Raw genomic sequence first — 21389 nt, forward strand, 5'->3', positions numbered from 1 at the left:
AGAACTTTTTTTTAGCGACCCCAAGTCATTTATGACTTGTTAGGGCTGAAGGTTCAGTCGCGAGTCGTTCATTTGAATTTTGTGCAAGTTTCCGTGTTTTGGAGCCTTTGAAACTTGAACGGTTGACTTCGGTCAAAAGTTCAGGAAGACAGCCTCAGAATGCAATTATGATTGTTCCATCAACTCTGGAAGGGCTATTTTAGACTAGTAGCATGGTTGGTTTGGGCCCCGAGACTTCTGATGCGAGTTTGTGTTGTTAGGCGTTTTAACTTTGAAGCTTAAGCCAAAGTTTGACTTCGGTCAACATTCTTGGTAAATGTGCTCGAATGAGAATGTCGAGTTCTGTGTAAAATGACCTTTCATGCAATTCTCAAGACTTCTAGTCTCATTTCGAGCCTTCTTGTGATTTTAGTTTTGTTAGAATATGAATAGGTTTATACAGTCCTATTAAAATAGGAATAGGTTTATACAATCCTATTAGAATAGGAATAGGTTTATACAATTTTATTAGAATAGGAATAGTAATAGAAATAGAAATAGGAATACTAAATAGTATCCTACTTGGTAAAGGATTGTATTCTAGGGTCTATAAATAGGGTCTCAATGTAATAATGTAAACAACAACAATTAAATAATATTCTTTTCCTATATTTCTCACAAGCTTAAAATGGAACTCGAGTGTGGGACCCACTTTTCATCGAGATGACCTCAAATAGAACTTTCGATGACTCCGTTGAATCCGGAATGTCATTTACAATCAGATTTCATATATGATTTGTGCTAACAGGACTCAGGATGAGACCGGAGCGTCAAAACCAAAGTTTAGCCTGAGCTGGTGTTGATGTGATAGCTTAAACAACCCCTTGATCGCTTTTGCAGTGGTCGCTTTCGCGGCAGGAGCCTCTTGGGCTTGGTCACTTTCGCGACCTAGGCATCGCTTTCATGGTGTTCGCTTTTGCGACCTAGGCATTGCTTTCGCGGTCAGCACTGATGTTATAACTCTTATTTCAACTCGATTTTCAGCATCTCTCCCTATATTCAAACTTTGATATCTTGAGCTAGAAAGCTCTGTTTTGGGTGATTTCAAGTGTTGTGCGTTCGTGTTGATCGTGGCTACGCATTGGAGCACTCAGGGAAGCATGAAGGTCGCTGGTTTTAGGTAATTTTCATCTCGAAAGGGCTGCCATGTCTCGTTAATTAGAGAATTTTTGCATGTTGTCGTTTGGGCGGCTCCGGGCCAAGGGTTAGGCTTACCTACTAGTGGAGTGTAGTAGCTGTCATCATGACCTCAGAAATTGGGTTGTGACAAGAAATGATGGAGAAATTCCATTTAGGAAAGAAAATTTAAATGTTCCGAGGTAACTGCCTCGAGAAATGTGCCAAAGAGCATTTTGACGGTCTTACACCCCTGTTTTTTTTCTTCTCCTCTTAGATTTCCACTTTCACTTTGTTTAGTGATCTTATTTCAAGTTACATTCTTTATCTCAAGAGTTATTGTCCTTGTTCTAATAAGGTTATTTCTTTTCTTTCAATTTATTTTTGACTTTTTTTAGTTATATTTATTCTATAGTACTATGGTTTTAATGTTTTTTCTTTTTTTGAGAATATTTAATAGTTATATTTATTCTATATTTATAGTTATTCTATAGTACTATGTTTTAATGGTTTTAATGGTTTTAATGTTTAGTTGCTATTTTGTTGTGTTCATAGGAAAAATGGAAGTTCATCTTGGAGAATGAAAGTTCGAATTCTACAATACACATGTAAGTTTATCACAAAATATCTCTCAAATTTAAATTATCTTATAAATCTATTTTTATAATGTTAGACTTTTTAAGCTGAATCCCCGCACTTGTATCCATGTTCAGATTCGTACTCCTGAATCTTAAAATTTAGATTTTGCCAAATCCGACTCTCGGATCCGCACCCGAGTCTGACCAACTTATTATAGCAGGGCACATAGCATGAGACTATGGTGGTCGCTACACATGTTCCCCAGGTGGGATGTGGACAAATGAAAATGGTTTGATTCATGGCACAAACATCTTATTTAAGCAAACATGGACAACCATATACATTATGATATCACCACAAACTTCAAGGGATTAAAAGACCATTATTGCTGAATAGAATGTGAAGCATGACAACAATATAACTTACAACCTGGGGAATCAAAAGGCATCCTTACCAGAAAGACGATGAGCATTAAGACCGCCATTAGGGACCAAAATTTCTAAACGGCCTTTTATGGGCTTCACAACTTTCTGGAGAATCTCTTGGCGTTCCTTCAAGCTCCGATGAATAACACTGGTATCCCCAACATAAAGAATATCGAACGCAACATCTATTGACATGCAATGTTAAGGGAGAGGAAGCCAACCAACATTATGGAGATTCAAGGACAAGCATCGCTGACATTAACACACTCATTTCCTGCTGAGCTGCCAAACTTGGAAAACATTGTAGAAACAAAAAGGATACAACATAACTGCAACACAACCAAAATATATTTCATTATGCCGATCTTTTACAGGAGTGACACGATAAAATAGTAATGTTCTAAAGACGAACCTGCCTATCACTATCAAGACCCTCTCTTGCTGCCTTAGCTATTATATAAGTAAGAAATTCACAATGAGAAGTCAGGCAATTCAGAAACAAAAATAGGTTTATGATAGATTAACGGATCTTCAGCATACATTGAAAATGCATCAAAAACTAGCAGACAACACAGATTTTGTGGAGAAAAATGTCAATCAAGGATCATAAGCACCTATTTCTTGATTGGAACCAAACTCTGCAAAGCGGTTTATTGATGCATCCCAAACCAACATTTCACCATCGAGTATGCACCTGATCAAAAAAGAGAGGTAAGGAGAAAGTCAGTCGCAGCGGAAAAGGTAAGTACCCCTCATTACAAGGCTATATGCAATAGAAATAGATATCAAAGCTCTGCACAGTTCAGAAAATAACAAAGTATATTTCGTTTTCCAAAAAAATAACTAGTTGTCAAAGGTACTTGATGCCATCAATTAAAAGATAAACCAAAAACATCACTTCATGTCAGACCAGTTCTGGGGATGTACCAGCATCAAAAAGCTGAAAAGAAGGATGCTATCACAAGATAGAGGATCACACAGCACATCCCTGTTGGGAGTTCTTCATAAAACAGACTAATTCTTGTTCTCTTCTTTAAACAGAACTTATGCTACATAATCAGTTTGGGTCATTTCCGCATAATATCATTTCCAGCAACCTTGCATCTCATCGCCCACTGACCACTCCCCCACTAACCATCTCTAAGAAAAATGGGATAGCAATATGAGAGGCATGTCGTGATCATAAAACCCAGACCCACGACATCATCACATAAAAATTGAAACTGAATTCAGACAGGGTCAAACAAAGTACCCAACTAGAGTCTTGGGAACAGTGACCGACAGGCATGTGTATTGATGTGTACAGGCACACATTTTTTCCCTTTCTTTAATGAAATTAATTAATTATATCAAAAAAGTAATCGACAGGCATCTGGTGGATTTGGTAGCAAATCTAGACATGAAATAACAATTAACAAATCATAGGGTGATGTTAACAAATTAGGGGGGGGGGAGAGAGAAATGGAAGCATAAGGATTAATATTTATTTTTCCTTTTTTACAATGGCTACAGAATTATACGTTTGCTTACTTGTCAGCAAGGATATTCTGAGTAATAACATCTGACATCCCATGAGCATACTCTTGATGATCCAGAAAGTTTCTGCAAGCACATTTGAGTTGATATAGCAATTAGAAGTACTATAAACCTATAACAATTCGTTATGAGAACCACAGTATTAGAATCATGCGTATTCGGCAAGTACTAAAATCAAATCAAAAAATTCAGTAGGACACGAGGAAAAGTGCATTTACTCGTTTCAGATAAATTGAGCAAATCCATAAAGAAAGGATTAAATCACACCAAGGAAATACAACAAAAAGGAGGAATTAGATAGAAAATTATGAAAATGGTACCTTGAAAAGAAGTTTAGCTCAGAATTATTTTTGTGAATCTGGATGCGATCCCCATCAAATTTGCACTCAACAACTACTTCTTTCCCGTAAAGCTGTTCACGATATAATCAATTTAACATGAGATAAAGTTAATCAATAGAAAAGCTACCATCGTTAAAAAGACTCGGTTGGGGGAGGAATAGCAAATCTCATAAAACCTTTTTCCATGCAGCAGATGCATTGCTGACCCTAAGAGCCAGCTGAGGGCGGACAGGTTTTCCAACTTCAATATCCTGCAGAAAACAACACAGTTGCAATTATCCTGCTGGAGATAAATAGGATTATAAAACAAGAGAAAGGAGAGAACTTAAATGATATCATTGGCATCCCACCTCAAAATCAAGGATCATACTAAATGTACTGAGTTTTCCACGAGCTGTGGAACAGGTTCCTTTCACAAAAAGATTTTGTCGATGCTGCTACTTGATATTAAATATGTTTTGTGTACACTACTGTCACATTCAAACTCTGGTTACGTAAAATTCGCATATGCAGTCTCAACTTCAATATAGGATGGTTGCATTAAGTTGATGGTAACATAAAAAATAAATATTCCCATTATTTTGAGGTTGAAGAATAGTTGGGGCCTGGGGGTTGACGTATTCTAGTCATAGCTTATCAATGATACTAATGTTACAATCATTTGTCACTTTATTGACAGCAGTACTATACTAATTCTCAACTTTGGCACTCTTTTACTTCCTTCTCTAGTCTCTACATCTCTTTCCTGCATATGATACTAATTCTCTACTTTGGAACTCCTTTATAGCCTTCTCTACATCATTTTCCTGTTCTACCTTGTCCTGGGTTATGAACATTTCTGTATTATATTATATGTACAAAGAAAATGGGCCTTACCATAATTCAACCTCGTTAACTCACAAGGTGAGGATTGTCCAAGAACATGTAAGGGATAACACCCCATCATTCCCTTGATCAATGTGGACATTCCAACACTCCATGTATAATTTTTATAGAACTTCAAAATATCCATCTAATTTCTTCATCCACCATTAGCTTATTTGTAAGATCAGATACTGTTGACTGTACTAATTAATTAGCTTCATGCTAGGAGACATTGTGAGAATAGGATATTTTCCTTATAATGTAATTGATGTCTTCCCTGAATTAGTTATAGGATTCATGGTATAAATACCTCATCCCATGGGATATACATGGTTATCAAAATGAAAAAAAAAACAAAACATATACTCAAATAGGAAGCCTTTTCTTCCTTCTCAATTCCTTCATGGTATCAAAGACATTGCTGGTTTTTTCGGATGAGTTTCCTACCTCTGCAGTACTAAGGTAACATAGATTGAATTTTCTCTATGTTTCTTAGTTTCTCTTCCCAAAAAAGTCACTGTTGGAAGCAACTTTACCACTAGGGATGGCAATGGGACGGGGTCTATGCGGGATGGGGCGGGTTGAGTTTAAGGTTGTGTGGGGCGGGTGGGATGCGGGGCGGGTTGAAGTGGGCTTTTTAGAACTAATGCGGGACGGGGCAGGTTGCGGGTATATGTGATTTTGTGTGGGTTTAAACTTAATTTCAATTTTTTACATATAATAAGAGTGATAGAGCATTATTTATTAAGATAATTTCTTTAAAGCTATTAAAATATTCAAGATAGTAAATGAAAATGGTTCAATAAAAAATAATTCAATTACTTACATTCCCAATTGACCTCTAAAAAACAAAATTTTAAGTCACTATCCTNNTAAAGCTATTAAAATATTCAAGATAGTAAATGAAAATGGTTCAATAAAAAATAATTCAATTACTTACATTCCCCATTGACCTCTAAAAAACAAAATTTTAAGTCACTATCCTGTTAAATTAAATAATAAACTTAATAAAAAAATGAATTTATTTTTATGAATTTTATTTTTAGTATCAAACTTAACTAGAAAAAGAAAATATTAAAAAAAATATGCGGGCCGAGTTCATGCGGAGCGGGTTTATGCAGGGCGGGATGGGGCGGGTTGAAAATGAAAACAAATGTTGTGCAGGGCGGGGCGAGACGGATTAAAAAATTTGCGAGTTAAGCTCAACCCGCCCCCCCCCCCTCCCCGCACCGCCCCATTGCCATCCCTATATACCACCTTTGGTCAGTCCTATACACAAATGGGTACCACTAGGAGGCAACTCTCTATTATGCCACCCACCCAAGAAAACTCATTGTCACTAAGTGTCTCACATGCATCCACACACCACCAGAAGAGGCTGACTTCCTACGTCATACGTCACATGCTGGCACATGTGGCCCTCTCCATTATTTAACAAGAAGAGAGTCAACAAGGGGTCATGCTTTACTCAGCTCTAACGTAGAAATCTAGGTTAACCAATGTTGTCAAAGGCGCGCTTAAGCCCTGAAGCGACGCTCAAAATGTGTATTGCATCTCACCTCGCTTTATGTGTGCTTTAGTGTCGTTATCACGGTTTTAAGGCATACTTTTCACTCTATCGTAAAAAAATTTCAATTTCTTTATTCATATGTTTGTCGTTCATGCTTATAATTATTACTCTTGAACTAAACATATATACATATATATATATATGTATATATATATATATATATATATATGTATTTGTATTTCTTTTCTCCCTTTGCGCCTTTTTTCAATAAAATCCATGCCTTGTTTGTGTTTTGCGCTTAAATCTCCAATGAATCTTAGAGTTATTTTGTGCTTTTTGCTTTTGATTACACTGGTTTAACTATATATCATGAGCAACCAAGGGCAACCACTTCCTATAAAGATCACTTGCACTATGATATTATGGAAAACCTAGGCATACAAAGAGACGTGTTGAAAGCTACATGGTGAACCAACTAGAGGACGTTGGAGAAAACAAGTAGGTCCACCAAGGGGTTTATCTAATATTGAAGAAAATGTTGAGACATCCAAGAAAATTGCTTCTGGAAAAACTGTCTTAGCAAGAAATTCAGCCCTCTTCATCGACTCACAGGAAATCAGATCTTCCACCAAACATCCTTTATCTAACTTTATCTCTTATAATTCCTTGTCTCCCTTCTATAGAGTCTCTATATTGTCTATATCTTCTCTTACAATTCTGCAAAATTGAAGGAAAGTTTATTGCACATCCTAGATTATGCAAGCTATTTTTGAATAAAGAAATGAACGCATTGTCAAAAAAAGAGACTTGCGAACTGGTCACGACATTGCTAGAAAAGAAATTGGCTGGCTACAAATTGGTCTTCACCATGATACACAGAGTTGATGGCTCGATTAGAAGGTTCATAGCAAGATTAGTGGCTAAGGGACTCACTCAAACTAATGATGCGGATAATCATGAGATATTTACCCCAATTGTAAAGCTGAACGCTGTTAGAATTCATTTATCTTGTACAGCTAATCTTGATTTGGACTTACAACAGTTTGATGTGAAGAATGAATTCCTTCAAGATACAACAGCTAATCTTGTTAATTTGTAAACATTGAACTATGGTAAAAGATACAAAGATCACCTACTTCAGAAATTCAGAGGCCTTCAACCAAGTGTCAAGTTGCTGATGGTGAAATCTAAATCTTAATATGCACACAGGAAAATCAATTAATCACTGTTTCAGACATAGCCTCCAACACTTCACGTAACCTGTCATCGTATCCTTTCTTCCCAAAATACTCAATCACATATCTGTGACTTTCTAAATCAAGTTTTGATAAAAGAGTAGGCTGACCGGCACCTACCAGTGAAGGAAACGAGAGACAAACTTAGGACAGCTGACCATCTACATAAGCACTCTAATTTAGAAAATAAAGCATTTGCTCATCTCTTGGATAAGAAGTTACGATAGGATTTGTCGCCAACAGCAAGCAATGAACAAATATCTACCAAACACTTAGTCACCAAGGTTAAAAAGATGAGATTTTAAAAGTTGCTATAAATCAACTAGAGGAAGATTCAATATCTACTAAAAGTACCAAGTCATGATAAGAAGTATGCCATAAGGTTAAATATGAGAACTGGAAACAAACCTGGCGTTTATGCCGTTGACTTCTGTCCCTCAACTTTTCACAAACTAATTTTAAATCGCATGTGACATTGAATAAGTCCTCTGCATCTGGATGGAATTCATGGAAGATGCTCTTCTCACTAATTCCCAACTTAAGATCTAAATTATGAAGACAAAAATCAGTGGCAAATTGACATCATTGGGAATGGAGGGAGATCCTAGAGTTTAAGCATTGACAAAAAGATATATCAAACCTTTGAGAATTATCATTATAATCCATTTCATTTCTTGAGCATTTGTTTTCCTGATTAGATCAGACAGAATTGAAGTCTTCTCTGCTCTGATAAAACAATAAAATATATCTTAGTGAAGCATAAGGATAATAAGCTAAGTAAATTATAAATACTGGAGCAACAAAGCATCCGATCAAGTTCTTTCTAAAATAATGGTCTCTCAAAGAGGGAACTGAAATCTACAGCTGAAGATGCATTCCGCAAGCCTCCTGCAACAGGTCTAGGCTTTAAGTTAGTAATTCAACAGATGACAGATCTAAGGTTTAACAATACAACAAGTCTATGTATGGATATGATATAGCACGATGTCTGAAACTATGGCTCAGGTATCAGAACTCATTAAAACAAAGAAGTTTAGATAGAATTTAACTAACCAGCTGGGTAACCAAAGAGTAAAAAGATGGTCATGGCATTTCTTTCCATCTCTGTACAGTAGGTGATGAAAGTTTCACCTCTATCAGAGCAGTTGTGATGCAAAGAGTAGCACTAGTTCACAGTTTTTAAGTTCCGGGAACTTTATCACCTTGATAAACTTTGCCTCTTCCTCCTTTGTCCATAAAAGTATAGGATGCATCTATTATTAGGTAATCTGCACCCCTATGACTAACGTAGTTTGATATAGAAAAGCAATTGTCTTGACCATTTTAGAAAATTGAATGCTAGAGATAATACTCAATTTCTGACTATCTATCTCCATCTCTATAATCAATTGCATTTCTCCTTCATATCACAAGACCGAATTTCATGCTCATACACAACAAGTTGGCCAATAGAGTTGACAAGTTCAGCCGGTTCTGCAAATTGGTCATTATTAAAAAAGAGTTTGACTGATATACAGTGATGGTACAATTGGTCAATACGGATGAATCGAAGAGACAAGTCTCAAAGCATGGAAATTTTGCTTTTGTGGAGCTTGCCATGGACATCACAAATAAATGTAAAGGAGGAAAAATATTAGGGGTCTGTTTGGAAAGCCACCTGGTAATTGAAATTGGTGTAATTACTAGGATAGTAATTATCAGCCTAGTAATTACACAACCTAAAAATTACGCTGAAATGTTTGTTTGCCATTGTGTAATTACAAATGTACTGTTTGGTTGCACAAGTGTAATCATACGATAATGTTAAATTTTAAAAGTAAAGTTAATTATCTGAAATTAAAAATCTATATTAGACTAATAAGGGCATTTATAAATGATATTAAATTAAATATTTAAGATATATATTGTCTTTTAAAAATATATTAATCAACAAACATATGTTCTTAGCTAATATTATAAAAAATAATTAATTTATATTTTTCAAATTGGTATATTTTAATTAATTAATAATAAAAACTAAAAGTACAAGATTTCTATGAACGTCATAAAATACTTGTTTGACAAAAACATGAATATTATAAATATAATGTCATAAATTATGAAAATATTTGACAAAAAGATAATTTATCAAGTCTAACTAAAAAATAAATGATTTGCAATGTGAATTATCAAGTCAATACTACTAAGCAAATGAAACTGAAAATATAACATAAGTTCTAAATTAAAAATAAATAATTTAATTTAATACGCTTATGTCAAATTTCAACATACCGTACATAAATATGATTTAAAAAAAAGGAAAACATAAATATATAACCTTACTCAACAAGGAATTCTACTTTACTTTAAAAACTAGAATTCTAACAAAATTATGCTATTGAAAAAAGTAAACATAAAATAAATAATATGAAATCGCATGGAATCACAAGAAGTAAAGGTTGAGAATGAGAAGAAAATGAAATATAAATAATATAAAAAAAATTATTTTAAAAAGTTTAAAATAATAAAAATAAAAAAGAATTTAAAATGATAGAAATGAAAATAAATTACAACAAATAAATAAAAAGAAGAAATTAAAAGTAATCAGCTTGTAATTACACCATGTAATTGCCAGCAATTCACAGCCCCTTTCTGAGAATTGGAGAGTGTAACTACCCCTGCCAATTACACTCAATTACCTGCTGACCAAGTAATTACATGGTCAACCAAACATGTCAGGTAGTGTAATTACACCAAATCCAATTACCAGAGTGACTTTCCAAACATGACCTAAAAGATTTAGAAACATGAAGGTTTGACAATTCAAAATGCCAAGGAAATGTATAACCACCATAACTCAAATATGTAAGAAGTTAGCCTCACCACAAAAAAGTTGTCTCTAGATACCTATGATCTCTTGGAATCAATGTGGAATTATGTAAAAAATGTCACGCGATGGAAACAAAAGATTTGTATACGTGACACCAACAAGGTTGTAGTCGGCTTAATTGTGTCACAACACCAGGTCCATGGCACGTAGCGTCTTTTTTGGGCATATGCCTACATGAATTTTTTTGGGTTACGCCACATCAAGCCCCAAAAGCACGTGTATGATAAGTGGGTAATTAAGCGCAACACCCGCAACTTCTAAGTAAAGATTTGAACCCTTCTCTGTAAGTGTAGGCCTGAACTCTATGATTTCTAATTTATATGTATATGTTAAGGTCCTTGCTAAGTGTAATAAGTGTATCGGATGTGTTTTAGGGTCGTAAGGTACCTCAAACACCAAGCCAAGTTAAAAGCATTTCTATCGAATAAGTTTTTGCATGAGTTCATATAAGGATCAACTCCAAACAACCATATCTCCCAGCATATAAAGAGTTAGGTGGCCCATGACCTATCAAAGTAAAGGTTTATGAGTCTTTTTTCCAACGCCACCAAATTTGCATCAACCTGAGTTCAGTGTTGTAACACCTTAGAAGTTCTAAATCCAAATCAGATTGTGAGAAGATGAAATTTTCCTGGAAAACTGGAATCCATGAGCATTATCTACGGACCGTAGATGGAACCATGGGTTGTAGATGAGGCTTGTAGATTATATTTCCTTGATATAATCATTATAAGATTTCAGATAGTATGATTTTGGATAGCGTAATTTCAAGTAACATGATTTCCAGATATGCATCCTTTCGGACATGATTTTGGAAATATGGTCTCAGATATACATTTTTATTTTTGAAATATTATGTCATATTTCACAGTTTTGACTCTCAGTCCTTCAGTTATCATTTGAGTATTACTCATGATCAGATTCGTAGTTCATTCAGTTGTTGTATAATTGTTGATCTCAGCCCTTACTTTGCACACCAATACATGCTACTTTGCGCTACATCATTCTATGATGAAGATCTCATCACCCTAATTCAGATTCGCGGACAGACGTTCCACTAAGTTACTCTACTTTCAGCATTGTGGTGAGTCCTCCTCGCATTCAAAGGACTTCACTTATGATTCAACAAATTTTATTCACTTCAGTTGTGTTAACTTTCAAGCAGCTCCAATCTTGTCCCAGCAAATGATCTTATTTAGTTTAGAGGCTTTTAGACATTAGTATTCGGTTGTAATAGACTTATTTCTGAATGGTTTTAGTTTACAGCTTCCGCTTTAGTTTTCATATGATATGCTTAGATATACTATGCCAAGAGTTAGCTTGGGATCATTTGTGGTTCCAAGTACCATGTCTCAGCTAGGGTGTAGACTCGGGTCATGACATTAACCTACTTATCTAGTCCTTAAGATGGTTCTATTGGGGGTTTTCGGAGAGAAAAAGGTCACACTTACGGCATTTTAGCCCTAAAAGATAGATTTTCTCTTTTGATAAATAGTAACATTACCGAAAGACAGATTTTCATGATTTAACGGTGATTGGGCTGAAGCAAAGTAAAAAGGTGCAAAAAAGGAGAGTTGGAAGTAACAAAACAAACTGCTGCCAGAAAGTGATGTTGATGTAGAGGAAATGATGTGGAGGGTGATGTGCTCGCAAGCCCACATGCAGCGGCGCATCACCAGTTCACAGACCACAACTCGAGGCAAAAGGGTTGCAGAAAAAGCATGATATGCGATGCACTAATGCGACCGCAACTCCTGATACAGGGACGCATCTCACCTATCTTTCAACGCAAGTCAGATGCGACAATTTCACCGTGCTACCCGATGCGGCAAAGCAGATGTGACCGCAACAGCATATGCAACGCTGCCACAGGTGCGCGAACCCTAATTTATTCCGAATTTCGTTATGCATTTTTAGAAATTATAAATACCTGTTCTTAGACTTTTATTAGGGGGTGTTTTAAGTTCAGTTTTATCTGGTTTTTGACTTCTTGAAACACTAATTGGCGAGAGAAGAAAGTGTTTTAACATTGTGATTGTTTGATAATCGGAGACAATCTTTTCGTTCTTGATTACTTTTCTTGATCATTTTAAGCACGTCTTCTACATCTTCTAATTCATTTTATGTGCTTTCTATGAGTAACTAACAAGAACCATTTTCTTCCGTACCAAACACACTCATACAAAAAATTGGTAATCTATAACAATGGAAATCATAAAGATAAGATATACACAAATACGGAACCTTCATCACCTATTTTCACTTGAGGCCAAGTGATCAAGGAAGTCATTTAGTTCCTTAATTGTTAGCCCAGCAGAAGCCATTCCCTGTCTGCGCTGGAGGACCTATGCACAAGCAATATCCAATATAAGTTATTAATCATATGTATATTACAACACCGGTTCTTTGAAGATGAGAAAAAATACCAGAAACATTAGCAACAGAACAATCTCAGACGAAGAACACAATAAAGTTGTAATTTAGCTTGTCATTTGAAATGAAATAATGGGGTAGTTATTAAGGTGCTGATTTGTTGGGCAAATTCAGCTCCAAAAACCGCAGTTCCTCGAGTTTCCAGCAAAGATCTTACGGACAAGGTCAATCTCAAACAAGAAGGGCACATTATGAATTGAAGTACGAGCATAAATAAATGCAGAGAAATTAAAATGGGGAAAATCTGTTATAGTAGTATGAATCTTGAGTCAAAAAAAAAAAATTAAATGCGAAAAGGGCATCAAAGAGACAAGCTCCTTGGAGCTTAAAGTGAGAAATGAAGTGTGCACTTCTTTCAGAATATGAAGTATCAAAATATATGAACTTAGTATTATAATAATCAAATTGCAATTAAACAACTAATTTCAAAACCCATTATCAATAACGTTGATATTACTCCAGCCCTTCAAATTTGATATTTAAAGAAAAGGTTTTTCATCTTTTTCACTTTGCAAGTCATTGGTTAGATGGCACATTAACTAAAAGGCATGGTTTCACCTATGAAGTGATAACCCATCGCATCATTTCTTTAAGCAACAAAGTTATGGTAATAACACATGCACATGTGTGAGGTAAATTAACAAAGACAATTTACATGGGCACTCAATAGCAGGAACACCTTAGATTATTTTGTTGGAGAATCAACGTTGGCTTTCTTAGATAATTTGTGATACATGAATTATTTTACTTTATGTATTAGGAAATTAATTTAACGATAAAAGTCTTTGTTCGTGAACTAGGAAAGAGAAAAAGATTTAGAATTAAAGATACATGTACTAGATTAGATACATGGTAAAAGAAGTCCTATAAATACCTAGGGGAACTTCGGCTATTTAGCAAGTCGAGTGAAATAAAGAAGAATCACCTCCTCTACTTATCTTCAAGAGAAGTTGAGTGATTCGTGAGCACTCCTTCACCCCACCCCCCAACCCCCCGGACCCCAAATATTCAGCATTTTGTATCAAAGCCAATTGCATTGAAGGACTTGTGAGAATTGAGAAACTAAGGCAAAGAGATCTTATTGACAGATTTTGAAAAAACTAAAAATCACGTCTTCATCAAATTTCTGTTAGCAACTTGTTCTTGTATGTAGAGAGAACTACCAACCATGGGTAGTGAAAAATGAGTTTTTCCTGATAAAATAAAGGTAAAAGTGAAGATTAAAGCTTTTGGCTGAAGATTTATGGGAGGTAATGGAGACAAGGGAAATCACTTGAGTTGTCTAAGGATCCGATAGTTTCTCACCTCCAAATTTTCAAACCTAAGAAGAAGAAAGATCTAAGGCTCTAACACATCTACATGCTTTAGTATCATAAGCAATTTTTGTAAAGATTATGTCTTGCTCTTCTCTTAATGAAAAATGGAAAAATTGGTAGACAGAATATCAAAGGTCAGAAAGGACCAGAAATATCAATATTATCCCTTTAAAGAGACAACTTGAAAACTTAAGAATGGAGAAGATGGAGAGACACAATACCCAAATAAGTTGATGGAACTTGTGAGTCAAATCCAAATATTAGTTAAGGATCTTTTGAAAGAAAAGATTGTCGAGAAATACCTCGGAAGTTTGCCTAAAAATTTTGCATTGAAAATCTCTTCCCCGGAGGATTCTATAGATATTGCAAAGATGACTTTTGCAAAATTTATTAGTGCACTTGAGGCACAAGAACAAAGAATGCATAAGGCATCATGGAATAGCTCTTGAGCTAGCTTTATAAGTCAAAGATATGGCCAACCAAGATCTTCAAAAATGGTAAAAGTTCAGTGGAAAAGGCAAAAGCTACAAGAAGAAAAATGCAGCTCAACCTTCTCACAACCATTGCAAAAAAGGAAAGATCCCATCATCCCACCACCTTTGAAATGTAGATAATGCAAGAAATCACCAGATGGAAAAGTTTTGTTTCCAGAAGCAAAGGCACCAACAAGAACAACAGGTAAACCTTGTTGTTGATGATGAAGATGAAGGAGAAGAGACAACATTCTCATTGGCACTTCAGGAGAAAGAAGTTAAACTTCAAATTTGAAATACCGAAGAATGTTTTGTGAATTCCAACCACAAGGTTTAAGGAGTGTTGGAGAATAAACTTTGTATTGGAAGAAGAAAAGGCCTTCTTAGATTTTTGAAATACAAGAATTATCTTAATTCACGTTTAGGAAATTGATTTACAGATACATGTATTGTTTTGTCCATGAACTAGAGAAGAGCAAAAAGTTATCAATTAAATTAAGATATATGTACTAGACAAAGTGGGACAAGTTCTATAAACATGTAGGCTCTATAGCCATTTTATGTGAGCTAGTTGAGCAAAAGAAAAAATGAAATCATTGACTCCACAATCTGACTGATTTTTGAGAATGTTCCTCCTTCACAAATTTCAAACACATTTCACACTCAAGTACTCAAAGAATATTGGATTGACTTAAAAAAAGTAACTTTTAAAAAGTAACTTTTTAAAGTGCTGGAATTTATTTTTAAATTAAGTAGTTATGTGTTTGGATAAAAGTGCTGCAGTTGAAAAAAAAGTTGTTGATGTGTTTGGCAAATAAGTGCTGGTAAACACTTTTTTTTATCAAAATGTCTGAAATACCTTTTAAGTTGTTAACATGATAAAAAGTTGATTAATTTAAGGTTTTTATACTTAAAATAAAACAAAATTAATTTATGTTTTACATCCATAAGTAATAATATTTTTCTATCATACACATATTTCTTTACCACCTTATAAGAGGAATATAAATTCATATTTCAGAAATAATAATAATAATAATAANCCCCCCTAGCTTTTAGCTTTTGGCTTAAAATAAGTCATTTTTGACTTAAAATAAGTCACTTTGATAATTGCCAAACACTCTAATAAGTCAAAAACTAGCTTTTAAGCCAGTTTGACCAGCTTAAAAGCCCATCCAAACAGGCTCTAACTCCTCCTTATGTGTTTCTATAGAATTAGTGAAAGCCTACATTTAAAATCATCAAGAATCAGTAGGTAAATTTACCCCTCTTTTTCCTCATTTGATCTCTCCATTGTCTATACCTCCCCAATTCTCTTACTTCAACCTCTTAGTTCTTATTTCTTTTTATAGTTTAGTTTGACAATGGGAGATCATCAATTAGCAGAGCTGTTTTCACAGATACCCTCTAATTGTCCTATTTTATTGTATATCCCAATTTGATTGGGCTGATAGTGTAGTTGACGAATTGATTTGAAAAAAATACATCTCATTTCCATTCTCCATTTCTCTTCATTAAAATCGAGCACTGTCATACAAGAACAGGAAATGATGTACAAATAAAAGTAGGACCAAAAAGTTTTCAATTCAAGAAATGATAATTAACCTAACAGACACTGGCTAGGGGGACAATGTGGAGCCAGTTGTTAGCAGGGAAGAATATTTAATGTACAGGACTGAGCAAGACTGCGGAAGTGGTTAAACTTAATTGAGTTTTAATCAAAGATAATAATTGTAACAAAGTGGTAAAACTCCTTTGCACTCCTCTCAACTCGCTCAATCACTCTATTGATTTGGAGTATTTTTCAATAATTTCTTCAATTAAACAACTGACGAGAAGAATAATCTGCACTGAGAAATTTAGTATTCCGAATTGCTATTATGTTGTTTCTACTAGTCATGATCGTCAAGAGAATTCCAATAGTGAAGAAGAATTTACCTCCGCGGCAACAAGAGAGAAGTTGCCGGCATTTGAGCCAGTTTTGGGACCGCCTTTCCGCCAGTTGAGAAGACGGCGGGCATCATCGGATTCGCGGGACATGGCAAGTGCGTCAATGAGGCAAGTAGCGAGGACGTGCTCCTTAAGGCCATAAGAGCCACGCTCACGGTCGAGGCCAGGGAGAATAAGGCGCATGGCAGCGAAATTATCCTGAGGCTTCCTGCAGAAGGTGTCAATAAACTTTCGGAACTTGGACCGCTTCTTCGCTGATGATTTACTCTTCTGTATCCACTGGAAAAGGCTGACCATTACACTAAATTTTATGTCTTCTCCACCAACACCACCACCGTCTAAGGCGGAAGTCGCCATTTTTCTTTGGGGGGCTTTGGGATGCCAATTTCGAATTGTTTGAATTGAAGCGTACTAGAGAATTTTGCTGGGAATCAATTTATTTACTTTCTGGTTAGGAGACCAAACTTTATATTCCACATCAGTGGTCCTTGACTAATTCATAAGTTGAGTCAACAGCCCTCCAAGTCTCGAAAATGTGCAAAAATATGATTTTCTACTAGGAAAAAGTTTAAATATGTCATTAAGGGTCTATTTGGAAAGTCGCCTGATAATTGTAGTTGGAGTAATTACTAGGGTAATAATTATCAGGCTAGAAATTATACGGGTGTGCTTGTTTGCTTCAGTGTAATTACACATGTCTTGTTTGGATACACTATTGCAATCATCAAATTATATTAAATTTTAAAAATAAAAATTAATTATTAAAAATTAAAGAATTTATCAGACAAATAAGAGCCTTTATAAATGGTATTAAATTGAATATTTAAGCTATATATCATCTTTTAAGAATATATTAACTAATAAGCATATGTTCTTAACTAATAGTATAAAAATAATTGATTTATATTTTTCAATTTACTATATTTTAATCAAATTAATCATAAAAACTAAAAGTACTTATGCATATTAAGAAATGTATGTTTGACAAAAAGATTAATATTATAAATATCATGTCATTAAATTATAAAATATTCGACAAAAAGATAATCTATCAAGTCTAACTTTAAAAAAATAGCTTGCAATGTAAAATATCAAGTCAATACTCCTAAAAAAATGAAATTGAAAATACAAAAAAAGTTATAAGCAAAACAAAAATTTAACATAATACTTTTATGTCAAATTTCAGCATAACATACATAAATAATAATTTAAAAGAAAAGAAAAATGTAAGTACATAACTTTATTCAATAATGAATTCTACTTTAATTTAAAAATTAGAGTACTAGTAAAATTATACTAATAATTTTTTTTTAGATAATACGAAAAAATGCATTGAATCACATGAAGTAAAGGGTTGAGAATGAGAAGGAAATGAAATATAAATAGTAGTAAATAAAAGTAAAATATTTTTAGAAAACATTAGAATAATAAAAAAATAAAAAGAATTTAAAATAATAAAAATAAAAAACACATTAAAACGGAAAAAATAAAAATAGAAATAAAAGGAAGAAATTAAAAAGTATTCAGCTTGTAATTACACCATGTAACTACCAGCAATTCATAGTCTCCCCGTGTGAAGTGGAGAGTGTAATTACCCCTGCCAATTACACTCAATTATATGCTAACCAGGTAATTACATGATCAACCGAACAAGACATACAGTGTAATTACACTCAATTACACAAAATCCAATTATCAGGGTGTCCTTCCAAATAGACCCTAAATTTGGAGGAAAAGCTCATCTACACTATTCATAGAAAATTTGACTTATTTATGTCATTTTCATTTGAGAAAAATATCATTCATACAATTATTTGTTAACTAAAAATAGTTTCAATTTTGTAAAATTATTTATTCATGTGGCGGGCTATGATTCGGCCATATTATTGATTAATTTTTTAAAAAAATAGTCAAATATTTTATGATTGATTTCTTCGAGCACGAATTATGTATAGTCTTTGTTTTAGACGAGGTAAAGTCCTTAGCTCAGACGTTGTAGAGTCTTTGTCGCGTAGCATATAACTTTCTTGTCTTAGATGATATAAAATCTTTGGCTCGGATGATGGGGTGCATTTAACTAAGACGATATAAAGTTTAACTGTGTAAAGCCTTTGCCTAGATTAATGTAAAAATTATTCAGACGATATAAAGTCTTATCGCAGGTCATGTAAAGTCTTTATCTTAAATAATGTAAAGTTTTTGGCTTGAACAACATCATGCCTTTGACACAGACAGGGTAAAGTCCTCACCAATGACAATGTGAGTTCTTTGGGTCACATGGTGCAGATCGTAGATAGTGTAAAGTCTTTAGCTTGAATTATATGACGCCTCTTGGCTTAGACGGTACAAAGTTTTTGACTCAGACGATGCAAATTCATTATCTCAAACAATATAAAGCTTTGTCATATCAAAACTAATATCTTCACCTATAAAATAAAATGAAGAGAAAAGAAAGTAAGAAAAAATTGAGAATAAGATAATTACGTGAGTATAGATTTATCTTAATTGTCAATATAGATTAAGTTGCTTTGTCAGATTTATCTAAATTGTCAATATAGATCGAATTGCTTCGTCCAATTCTCTTGTTTGTCGGAAAAATAAAAGAGCATTAAAAACTAATTCATAATTATTGATGTTCACATAAGTTATGGTAAATCATAGATGTTAGCCACAAAGTACCGGTAACTCTTAATTTTTTGCAACATGTGTTATAAATCATTGGCAAGTCAAAAGAAAATTAATACTATCATAAAATTTTAACCCAAAAACAAAAAAAAAAACAAAATGAAGTAGTTATTGATTAAAAAACACAACAATATGGTGGATAACAAAAAGAAAAGTTCTTTAAAAAAACAAGGTATGAAGATGATAAAAGATATCACTTATGAAGGTTATGCTAAGATTAAACTTTAGGATGATACGTCCACTCATTTACATTGAGCATGAATTTTGAATTTCAAAATTTCTACTGAATAGATATTCATAAAGATGAAAGAGCAGTATTTCGTATTCAAGGAAGAGCGAATTAAGATCTCGTGTCTTGGTAGAACAAAAACTATATTTATTTGATGTTTAGTCGATTTGGACTATAAAAGTAAGAGGTATCATAATGATAAGGGAGATTGTGCCCGTAATATTATAAGAAATTTTTCATTGTTGGCCTTTTAGATTAGAATAAAACAAGTGAAAAGTTTTCTTTCTGGTGCAAAACGGTAAAAAAGTTTGTCAAAGCATTTAGAGAAGGAAAAAAGGGAAAATATACCCTGAACTATTGTAAATGGTATGCATATACCCTCCGTCATACTTTTGGGACATTGGTGCCCCTGCCGTCCAAAAACTAGAACATATATACCCTTTATACTAACGGACATACACGTGTCATAATCTTGTCCACCGACCCAATATTTATTAAATATCAGATCGACGAATAAGATTGGGTCACGTGTCCCTATTTAATCTTCTGTTAGAGTGAAGGGCATATATGCTCTAGTTTTTGGACGGCAGGGGCACCAATATCTTAAAAGTATGATGAAGGATATCTGCATACCATTTACAATAATTCGGGATATTTTTGTCCTTTTTCCCTTTAGAGAATGCATCACATGATTAATTAAGTATACAAATTATGGGGCTTACCTTAACTTAGTTATTCCAAAAGCTTTAAAAGCATATGGAGATGTGTCACATATATACAAATGACATGTTCTGACAAATCGAATATTGGCAAATCGCTTAAATATGATAGGCTGAATGAAGTTTGTTTTCATTACAATTCTTCCACTCCATAACTATAAATATGTGTCCTCATAATTCAGAAAATTCACCAAAATTCTAACAAGAAGTCAGAGATAGCTTGTGGATCAAATGTTACAGATTTCTCAACAATCTACAAGTTCAAGCATTCAAACACTCAAGCACTCAAGTTCTAGATACAACTCAAGATTAAGACTACCAGATTTACAAACAAGCTCAAAAATTCTTGAATTCAAGTACTAGTTGAGATCAAATTCATCGAATTCACAAACTCAATATCAAACTCAAAAGCCCTTGAATTCAAGTATAAGTCGAGATTAAACTCATCAAATTACAAGTTTGGATCAAATTCACCAAATTCTCGATCAAGCTTATAAGTCATTGAATTTATATTTGAAAAGAATAAACAGCAGATTCATAATTTTATAATACTCATATTGAAATCAAGTACCACAATTGTTGTGAAATTCTTTGATCTTGATTATCCTTCTTACAGTTGTGAAAAATAAGTTCTTCATAGTGATTTTCCTTCTTACAGTTATTCAAATCAAGACATAAATTGTTATCTGTTTTTTATGACGGATATCAAAAAGAAAACATCACCCTGATTTGATGATCATAGCCGTATATTTGTAATAGCACTAAGTTTTGTATTTCAATGATTACCAAATCAAAAAAATTAAAGAGATTATTTATATACATATATAATTACCAATTCAAAAAAATTAACAAGATTATTTATAATATCGATAGAGGAAGTTGATGAAACATGATTAAACAAAAGAGAATAAGTTCTTTTTTTTTTCAATTTAATATCCCGGTCATTTAAGGAGACAAATTAACCAAACTTTTACATGAATTTAGTTGAGTCAGGCCAAATTGACCCATAAGTGGAATCATTCTGAACCCAAATTCGGACATACTACACTTACAGAGAGGAATTTTGATAC

General features: G+C 33.9%; 1 protein-coding gene across 1 annotated transcript in view; it reads right to left on the bottom strand.

Annotated features, from left to right (window-relative positions):
- LOC125877803 (DNA ligase 4) overlaps positions 1–17124 on the bottom strand; it is a 40028-nt gene extending 22904 nt beyond the window's left edge. Inside the window, exons 1-11 of the mRNA XM_049559074.1 lie at positions 16675–17124; positions 12768–12859; positions 8286–8371; positions 8054–8190; positions 4213–4287; positions 4016–4107; positions 3690–3761; positions 2774–2853; positions 2572–2609; positions 2482–2488; positions 2189–2344 (exon numbers count right to left, since the gene is read on the bottom strand). Coding sequence (XP_049415031.1) covers positions 2189–2344; positions 2482–2488; positions 2572–2609; positions 2774–2853; positions 3690–3761; positions 4016–4107; positions 4213–4287; positions 8054–8190; positions 8286–8371; positions 12768–12859; positions 16675–17043 — 1204 coding nt within the window. The 5' untranslated portion in view covers positions 17044–17124. The remainder of the gene's footprint in view (positions 1–2188; positions 2345–2481; positions 2489–2571; positions 2610–2773; positions 2854–3689; positions 3762–4015; positions 4108–4212; positions 4288–8053; positions 8191–8285; positions 8372–12767; positions 12860–16674) is intronic.
- Between the last annotated feature and the right edge of the window lie 4265 nt (positions 17125–21389).

This window comes from Solanum stenotomum, chromosome 9 (assembly GCF_019186545.1).
Source record: "Solanum stenotomum isolate F172 chromosome 9, ASM1918654v1, whole genome shotgun sequence".
Lineage (NCBI taxonomy): Eukaryota > Viridiplantae > Streptophyta > Magnoliopsida > Solanales > Solanaceae > Solanum > Solanum stenotomum.